Below are 10338 nucleotides of genomic sequence, written 5' to 3'. Positions count from 1 at the left end.
GATCCGAAACTTTCGCTTTGAAAATCGAGTACATTGGCCAACGCGGCGGCCATCTTTTAAACTATTATTGTTCGAGTGGAAATGGATTCTGATTGGTTGACGAGGATTTATCGATCGATTTTGGCAGAACGATTTTACTCCAAAATCGAGACGTGGCGTGCAAAATAGGTTGTGGTGTCTTCTTGAGCCCGCAATTAGTTCCCATCAGAAATTTCACTCATCTCGAACCGCAAAAATTTGTTCCCGAAAACCACCAAAAAACGCTAATTCTCAAAATTTTCGTGCTACACGGTAGCTGTGGGCTTGTTTAAGTGGCAACAGAATGCCAAAATAGACACCAAAAAGCGATTCATAAGCACGTGAAAATGAACGATAAAAACGAACTTTTTTTCGGTGTCATCATGACGCCATTATCAAGTTTGGAGTAATTGAAATAAAAGTCAATGTCAGAAATAGTTTACCAAAATTGAGTTAACATCTGAATATGTTATGTCGCGCAAATAGTTTTGCTTGAATTGAGTCCGATTGGACATTGAGAGATAGTGTTAACTCTCTTATTAGCAGCATTTCGTAAACTAAACAATCGAACTTATTCATGCACTTCGTTACTATAATAAAAACAAACTGTTTAAATGTTACGTTCAGATTGTCTCCAAGGAGTAAGGTTTTAAAAGGATTTTAATCCTTGTCCTTTATTCTTTCTCTTCGAAAAAGATTGAGCTGTTTATTTCAGAAGAGCATATTCAAAAACAGGAAGACCGCCAAATGCGAAAATCATAAGACGAGCAAAACGACGACGCGAATATCTTTTTGGATTATTTTTTTAGAGTTACTTTCTTTTGGTTTATTATTAACAGTAATAGTTAATTTTGTTAATAACCATGCACTCAGTTGTGTACCCTAGTTACAGCAGATTGCATTCATGCGTATGTTTCAAACTACGACGTGGTTTCCATTCTGTTGGATATTTGCCATGTTTCTGAACACTGAGTGAAGGATGTTTCATTTGAGGGAATACTATTTACATTTAATGAGTAAACAAATTTGTTCTCTTTTAGGTGAACTTGGTAGCATTCCTTCAGGTAGCATTGAAATCATCATACAAATGGAAGGAAGAAGGACCTTTGATCGTGGCAGATATTTCGCGTTGGCAGTCGACTCAGATGATTCTGTCAAAAACGTAAAGAAGAAGATTCAAGACAAGACAGGAATTCCACTCGAACAACAGGAATTAGTTCTAAGGACATCCTTTGCCACTCTGAGTGATGAGGGCACTCTGAGTGATTACAACATTCACAATTGCTGCGTGCTATACTTGGTCGTAGATGCAAGTCTCTTGAACATTGAAATCGCCATAAGGATGTTGACTGGAAGAATGATCACCCTAACAGTGACACAAAAAAGTACCATTGGGAGTGTGAAGACGGAAATTGAACACAGGGAAGGAATCCCATCAGACCAACAACTACTTGTTTTTGATGGCATTGTTACGAAAGATGATGACCAACTTGAAGAGTACCAAATTGAGCACAAATCCATCCTAGACTTAGGGGAAAAAGTGATGAAAATATTCATCAAGACACTATCCGGAATGATAGTCGAGTTGAACGTGTTACCAAGTGACACTATTGGAATGGTTAAAAGGGAAAGAGAGAAGGTAGAAGGCTTCCCACCTGGGAAAATACCCATTCTGGCTTATGATGGAAGACAACTCGATGATGATGCGACTCTCGCTCAGCACAATATTCAGAAGTCTTCAACCTTATGCGAAGTTGCCGGTGATGGTAAGTTTAATTTGATGTATATATTTCCTCCGTCGAATATTTAATTCTCTAAAACAAAAGAATCCCGCTACCTACCTATCGAGTTACCTACCTACCTACCCAATCAACCTACTTATCTACTTAAGAACACAACTACAACCCTATTTAGACCTATTTAACTACCTACGGACCTACCTAACACCCAACCTATCTACTGCCCGTGATCTATCTACCTACCTACCCACCTTCATACCTAACTTACAACCTACCTAGATACCTTTCTCTAATTTACCTACCCGCTACCTACCTACCTACCTACCTACCTACCTACCTACCTTCCTACCTACCTACCTACGGACCTACCTACCTACCTACCTATCTACTTAGTGGTTCAGATTTAGGCTAAAAGTCATATTTTTACTGTAATATCTAAGGCTAATTTACACGACTAGAAGATTCAGTTACATGGGCCAATTTACACATCACAACTTGTGGGCCGAAGATGATTTTCCATTTGTTTTAGCGCAGGGTGAAAATAACAACTAACATACGACTTAAATTGGAATTAATTTTGTCTGACTCATTTCGAGGTAAAAGCTAAGACTTACTTAAACTCATTAATTTATTCATTTCAGCCTCCTTGAATAATAATTAATACTAATAATTTATAATTTATAATTACAATAACTTTATGTATGTAACTGAAGCCTTAAAGCATCTGGCAAAAATCACAGTAAATCAAGCCAATCTTAAAGCAGTTTTCATTTGAGTGTTCAATTAAAGAAATTTGCACCTGCTTTGGTTTTGCTTTACGTCGGACTGTAAATGAGATACGGATTCCGTCGTAAGGTGAAACTTGGATTATACCTGGCACTGACTAAAATGAGACGAGCAAACTATCCCAAATCAGGAATATTCCACCTCAATAACAATTTCTTATTTATTAATTCAGCTCACATCTGACGAAATATTACTTTTTTCCTTTGACCTCGACAGAACTTGAAGAGCAAGCACGTAAGAATATTCTACACTTTTCACAATCCTTCTTCCTGAAAATTGCTGATAAACTCTTAACTGCAGAGACAGCAATTCAAGGCATTGGGTTTGTCGGTGCTTTGGCAGCGTTCCTTTACAAACAACCGGAACAAGTTGAAAAAGCATTAAGAAGAGTACTGGAAGCACCAGGGATTCAGGTGGAGAATATCACAGCGGGCTCGATTCTGGTGACCCTGCGTTGTTGCTCGAGAAAGAGATTCCTGACATTTCTGCTGGATTTTGAGAGACAAGAAGCAAAGGAGAGATTGGAAAGTCAGATGAGAGACATTGGGTTCAAAGAGGAACTGGAAGTAACCATCACAAATAGAGAAGAAGTGGACGAGGCTTTTGATGAGATAAGGTACATGATTTTGAAGTATACTGTGTGTGGGCTGTATGTGACTTATTGTCGACAAATGAATAACGAGAGCGAAAACGAATTTCATTACTAACGCCTTTTAGATGGTTAAACGATGCCGAATTTAATATAAGGTACGCAAGTTCAGTTCACATTCATTTGCCCCTAAATAATTTAATTGCGTAAATTTCGGTAAGGTTCTTTTTTATATTTTAATTTGCCCAAGGAGAAAAGAAGAAGAAGAAGAAGAAACCTTATTGATTTACACCACTCAGGGTGGCCCCTTCAGATGCAAAACGCTGTCTGTTATCAATGGGAGCCCTGAGCACAACAATGTGCTAAAACTATAATAAACAGATAACTATATTCGGAACGGAATCGCCAAATAAAAAATGTTTGGCTGCAGAGGCCCATCAGTTTCTAAATCAAGGTGGAAACATCTAATCAGCGTTGAAGGCTTAAACAAGGCGCCATGCACGGAAATATTTTCATTCGCCGTTAGTTCGCGGATTTTAATCACTTTGAGGGCTCTCTTACTGTCAATTAATTCATCAGCCTCGCTCTGCCTGCTAATTTGACAGCGTTAATCTTTCTCTTACTCGCTGTCTTTATTTCGTTTATCTGGTAGCTAGGACAGTACAAGAAAAATTAACGTGTTCATTTACATTATTTTTGTGCTTATGCTTATACCACCCACTCCCCCCTTTCTCTCCCCAAACTGTAAGGGATACTCATTATGGTGGGCTAGACGGGGGAGGTGGGGGGTGGGGGCTTAAATCTTAAGCTAATATGATGCTAACGTGTTGAATAACTTAGTCGTGGTCTATAGAACAACAAAGAAAAATTAATGGATAATGACAGTACAAGTACTGTACTTATAAACTCAAGCAGAGTTATCTTTTTTTCTAGAACCTCATGCTATACAACAAACAAAGAGAAAGAACTTGTTGATGCACTTGGTGAGTAATTTCATCTAGTATACGTTCCAGTAAGTATTTAGTACTATTATACGTTCCAATAGATCCCGGCCGGCCACACAAAATTATCGTTCGTATACAATTATACGTTCCAATAGATCCCGGCCGGCCACACAAAATTATCGTTCCTATCCGCAAAGCAACTTGCCATCAGCACATATCATTCAGAACTTTGAGTCCCCCGTAGTCCTCAAATCTGAAATGGGCGTAGGAGAAGGGCGGCAGAGAAGACTTGTGCCGTAAAAGATCATAATGGCGGATTAAATAACTGTAAAGCTCGACAGCTATACTAAATCTTGGAAACAAAATTTATTAGACTGTCTGGTTCTTACACTATCAAAGCTACAAATGTACGAAAGTAACTCCGAGGAACATCCTACAGTACTCAATATTCGAGTCAACAACCAGGAAATTGATTTATAGAAACGTAATATTTCGGTTTAATAGCAAAACTATTATTATGAAACGATAGATGAATTTTACAAACAAGCGTAGCTTATATATATTACAAAAAATAAAAATATCACACGCATTGTTTTGTAACAAAATAAACAAAACAAAGAATCCTAACAAAGTTCTGGGCAAACAATGACAATTCCTTAGGTCCCGTTCATATGGAAAAAAGTTGCCGAGTCCTGGATAGAAGGGTCACTTACTTACGCCGGGCCAATTTTTCTCCATATAAACTCTTTGGCTCGCCCAGCCGGGTCAATTCCGTCAGGGCAAGACAATCAGTACATGCGCGAGCGCTGTTGCCTCGGGCGAAGGGGTAAACTTTTTTTCTCATATAAAGGCTCGCTGAAGTTGACTGACGGCTGGGAGGGTGACCCTCTTTCCCGGGTCAATTATTCTCCATATAAACGGGGCCTTAGTGGCTTTTGATGCCTTTGAGGCAGGGTTTACCAGTTTTGATACAAAGAGATTCCAAGAAACAGAGCTGATGGAAATTACTGTTGGTCGCAAGAATTGAAGCGTTTCGTATTATAGCATTGTAGATGTGATGATTAAGTTTGACATCACATATTTTGTTGTTCATAGCATTATGCAGGTTGTGCAATTCAACAAGGTGTCTAAATTGCTCGCAATTTTGTAAGTGATAGTGCATGGCTGAGTTGTGATCAGTAATTCCGTGTTCATCAAGACGGAATATAAGGCAGCGATCCGTTTTGCCGATATAACGCGCTTCGCATCCCGCGCTCTGAAGTTGATAGATAAAATGCGACTTAAGGTTGAAAGGGATGGGATCTTTTTGTGCTACACATCTACAAAACTAATTAGGTTAATAAGGTGAGCCCCCTTCCCTTTCTCTTGCCACCTTGTGCTTAGATCATCTTTGTTGGCCAGTTACCTTGTTCCCTGTGGGTTATTCTTCTTTCTCTGTAAAAAAGTGGAGCCTCGGTGAGCTGACAGGGAAAAGAAGATAACCTCTCATACCGATCGTGCCGAAAATATTGGGAGCAGGGATGGTGCAGTGGTGAAAACGCTCCCCTCACACCAATGTGGCCGGAGTTTAATTCTCGGACTAGGCGTCATATGTGGGTTGAGTTGTTGGTTCTCTTCTTTGCTCCGAGAAGTTTTTATTCGGTTTCTCCAGTTTTCCCCTCTCCTCAAAAACCAACAATTCCAAATCGATCTGGAATCTCGGGGCCACAGGTTTGTCAGTTGTAACAGACTAGTAAGTGTCACGCTCGTTCATCAAAGGTTATTGATTGATTTGAATTTATTTTATTTTATTTTATTTTATTTTATTTTTTAAGTAGAAAAATTAGAATGATATACCTTTTGACGTTTGACGTTGCCTGGCAGCGGTAAAAGAAGACTGGATGTACGTTTTTGTTTAAATGATTTTTTTTTCTTTCAGAGGCTCATCTTCCACAAGAAATGACCAACATCTGTGTGAAATTGCCAACCGGCAAAAGGATCAGTTTGGAATTCAAGTCAAGTGACACCATCAAGATGGTAAAAAACAAAATTGAAGTCACTGAGGGGATATCAGCCTCCCGGCATCTTCTTAAACTTGATGGGCAGGAGCTTGAAGATAACCGCCGTCTGAGTTACTACGGCATTCAAGCAAAATCAACTGTGGAGTTGATTGAGTGCATGGAAATCCTCTTAGTGAGTACAATAATCGGCAGAGAAGCAAGGACTCTTTTGTTGTACGTCAATCCAAGTGCAACTTTAAAAAGCGTGAAGCTGAAAATTCAACAAAAAATCGGAATTCTGCCAGACGAACAACTCTTAATGTACCTTTCTAACTATGATTTAAAGGATGACCTCACTCTAACACACTACAACATTCAGAATCGCTCACGTTTGTACTTGTTTTCGAGATGTTGATCGCATTTGGACAGAATCGGCCCTTTGTTATTAGTATCTATGCGGTCAGACATATTTTCTTGGTCAAAGGCATTACTGTTGAAAAAAATTGATATAATGCCAAATGGAAAACTTTAACCACAGTCAAACGTAAGGTTTTTTAAGTTTTTTTGCTTTGCAAACTCAAATAACTGAAAGAAGTTTTTTTGCGTGTGAGGCTGTGAGTAAGTTATCATTTTACTATTTATTAAAAAGGTTTCAAGTCTTTTTTAACTAAAGTAAAGTAATCATAAAAATAACAATAATTATAATAATAATATTAACTTATATAGCGCATGCTACGTAACGGAATGATGGTATGCGCTTTGCATGAGTAGATCAACATATGATACACCTGTGTACAAATTCTATGGCACCAAAAGTTTAAAATAACAGATCGAGATTAAAATAACATGAAATAAAACGAACCAGACTATATGTATAAAAAAACGAAATAATTAACTTAAAGCTAAAAATATGCTAATTTAAAATATTGGGTCCTAGGCTGACGCTTAAAGGGAACCTCCACTCTGACAACAAACTTTGGCGTTAAATTGTTGGAAATGTCTAAATTGTAAATTTTAGTTTCAAACGAAGAAATAAAATCAAGTGTGCTAAAAATTAGATATGATTATCGTCTGTTTTCGCTTTTAAATTTCCCTCGCGCGCTATTTTGGAGCTATGACGTCATACGGTTGCCTCTTTTGTCATTGTCAGTGGGCGGACGTTCTTTTGTGTTAAACGATTGAACAACCGTATTACGTCATGAAATCCAACATGGCAGTGCCAGGGAAAAGCGAAAATGAGCGGTAATCAAATTAATTATATAAAATATTATATCCATATTTTCAACAAATTTCCATTTAATGATAGATATGGGAAGTGAGTTCCATACTTGTGGTGACACCATGCTAAATGAACGGTCACCAAGTGTTGCATAAGACTTATGAAAAGGTGAATTGAATTTAGGTTGCTGACAGCCTGGAGAATAATCGGCGCTTTATACCTCAGTTATTTTCTGTTTAGATATGAGACATGGGAAAACGTATTCACCCGATGGTTTTGAAACTTTTTGAGTAAATCGTAAAATGATATATAAAACTCACAGACTCACAAAAAAAAAAACTTACTAACTTTGAGCGCTCAAAGTTAAAACTCTTGTCGTTAACGGATTTTTTTTTAACGTTTCGGCCGCGGTAACCGTTTAACCCCTAATATCAAGGAACAAATTCTCCTATCTTGTCCCTATACTTTTCTTATAGAAGTACTAGGGAGAAGTTATTAAAATGTCAAGAAAATTCACCTTGGGTGATCAAATCCTGATTCTCATGACCTCAGGGTTTGAATAAGTATTGATATTACAAGGAGAAATTTGATGATGATGATTGTTAGGGCTTAAAGATTTAAGAAAAAATTACTTGAGTCGATGTATGTAAGCCGCTTATGTCTTTCAATTACTACTGAGAATTGAATGTAAAGGTGAAAATTTATGTCGTAGAGAGAATCTTAACCTGCTCACTTTCAACGATATCACTCAGATGATAAAGAATCTAAATTTCAAGTCCACTTTGTCGGCAAAAAAACTCGGACTGACGCAAACTGCATTGTCGACCGATGAAATGATAAAACTGACAATTTTCCTTGTCCCATGGGAAAAGCTGTTTCCTCGCTAATATACATGGACTATGTACGATCAACTTGAAAGAATCTTGTTTACTCATGTAAAAACCCAGTTCTGACACATCAATAGGAGTCCTAGCGTGGGCTGTTCGCTTATTTTTGATCGCATTTTACGTTTTCACAGGTCTGGTCCCCCCACCCCCTATCAAAAAAAAATTAAGAAGACATGAACGATTTTTAGGCCGTATTAAAAAAAGGCACAAAAAAGTTAAATTTTCTTCAGGAAACTTAAAAAAATGCTCGTGGAATAAATTTCAGATAGGAGCCAAAACAATTTAACATCAAGTCTTGACTAGGACAGTTTTCCAGAAGGGAAATCACTTATTTCTGTTATTAATTGTCTTCCCTTTTGTAGAATTACCTTGCATTTTGATTTTCACAGTTTCAACTGTAAAAAAAAAAAAAAATAAAAGTGAGACAAAATAGCACTTGATTTTGCGAAAAGAAGATTGATGTATATATTTTTGGTTAGTATGCGTATCTACTCAAGCAATAAATTCACTGATCGGATCCTGAACATTTCATTCCATTGTTGAGTTTAATTGTAGAGCGGAGCAGGAGCCTGTACGGAGATCAGCTAGTTACGGGTACGAGGGAAGTCGAAGCAATTTTCATTACCTTTTCGTAGACTGTTATATGATGTGACCCGTGAAACTGGTCAAAAAAGATTAGCGGCACTCGGCCTTAGTCCTCCATCCGGGCTCTCTTCACTCGATCAATTTACTCGATTTGTACATAAAGGCCTGGTAACAAGGATAGATGAATGTATCGTGGACAGAATAAACTTATTATTAGATATAATACTATAATTATCATGATATCAAATATAATGTTTGTAACTATTAGGTCGGCGAAAAAGATGTTCTAAAAGAACTTTCAATGAAGGACAATTTAGGTGACGTTTCAACATTTTTCGCAAGCATATAATTGAATAGATAACGACTTTTTTGCAGGAACTGTTTATAATATGCCTTTGAAGATTGAGGTCAGTTATTTAACACGATAGTCGTTTTAATATTTATAGATCTAGCTGTTCTGCAAACTTCTGTATAGAAGCAGAGATATATTTTCTACTTTTTGAATAGTTTCTAGTTTTGTTAACTAAGTATGTAAAGGATTCAGTTCGAAGTAAAGCTGTGTTTTTAAAAACTTATTGTTTGATTGTTTTATTGCTTTTAAAATACTTTACGTGAGCCTAGATAGCAATTTCCAAAGAGTTGAAATAACTTATGATATGATATACAGTAAAGGACGGTGCCTCCTAATACAAAAGTATTTTGCGCGGTTTATGACCATTCGGGAAAAGCAGGTTTTAGCAAAGGCTATTGGAATCCAAAAAGACAATTGAGGGTAACCATGCATTTTTTAGAGACAATTAAGCAAAAAATAATTCAAAAAAGCGATAAAATACAAAGCGATGTATGGTGGTTTTATTATCTCTGAAAAATGCATGGTTACCCCCAATTTTCGTTTTGGATACCAAGAGCACTTGCTAAGTTCTTCTTTCTCCGCCTAGTTTTGAACCGCGCAAAAATATCCCTGTATTAGGCACCACCCATAGGTAACCCGAGTATTAGAACGCATGCGTAGTAGCAACAGTAGGCACCGTCCTTAATTGACAGAATGGTTTCTTTTCCCAATCCTCTCAGTATCTGTTGTGAACAAAGTTCTTTTGAGCTTCCTAAGTCAAGCAAAATAGTCAACGGTTCTATATATCTTTTACCCACACTCAGAGCTTTTCATTTAATATCCGAGCAAAGGGAACGGAGATGAGATTCTAGGAGTACACGTTTTACATTGCGTCTCGTTTCTTCTGAATTCGAGCCTCACAAATGAGACGCGCGTGCGAATAGAGGCAAGGCATGCTTTTTATTTTAAAGAATTTCCTATCGAGAAAAAAAATACAGAGTGAACTAAGTTTTGAAGCAAAGCTCCTTTGCAACCTCAACCTAAGGGTCCTCTCGATATTGAAGATGGCGGCAAGAGAATACCCTAGTGAGTAGCACGATCAGTTGTTTACAACCCACCGCATAGCCAAAACAAATCATATTGGCTTATCGTGGTTAAGAACTGAGATCACTGATGGCAAGCAGTGTTCTTCGTGTGAATGCATGGGTTATTTGACTTCAGAGCTGCACTGCTCTATTAAATAGGAATGTGTCACGGAGAT

General features: G+C 37.6%; 1 protein-coding gene across 1 annotated transcript; it reads left to right on the top strand.

Moving 5' to 3' along the window:
- Nucleotides 1–401: 401 nt before the first annotated feature.
- On the top strand, nt 402–9311 carry LOC146472365 (uncharacterized). Its single transcript, XM_085119544.1, has 5 exons — nt 402–417; nt 1059–1784; nt 2760–3159; nt 4066–4115; nt 5995–9311. The coding sequence occupies exons 1-5, from the start codon at nt 402–404 to the stop codon at nt 6468–6470; spliced, it is 1668 nt and encodes a 555-aa protein (XP_084975670.1). The 3' UTR covers nt 6471–9311.
- The last annotated feature ends 1027 nt before the right edge of the window (nt 9312–10338 follow it).

Source organism: Pavona decussata, unplaced genomic scaffold, assembly GCF_977016875.1.
Source record: "Pavona decussata unplaced genomic scaffold, jaPavDecu1.1 SCAFFOLD_100, whole genome shotgun sequence".
Taxonomy (NCBI): Eukaryota; Metazoa; Cnidaria; class Anthozoa; order Scleractinia; family Agariciidae; genus Pavona; species Pavona decussata.
This window is presented reverse-complemented; position numbering and strand designations above follow the sequence as displayed.

Excerpts from the sequence above, each read along its gene's own strand:
- LOC146472365 (XM_085119544.1), top strand. Across the intron at positions 1,785-2,759 it reads ATGCGAAGTTGCCGGTGATG|AACTTGAAGAGCAAGCACGT; the intron begins GTAAGTTTAATT and ends TGACCTCGACAG. Across the intron at positions 3,160-4,065 it reads GAGGCTTTTGATGAGATAAG|AACCTCATGCTATACAACAA; the intron begins GTACATGATTTT and ends CTTTTTTTCTAG.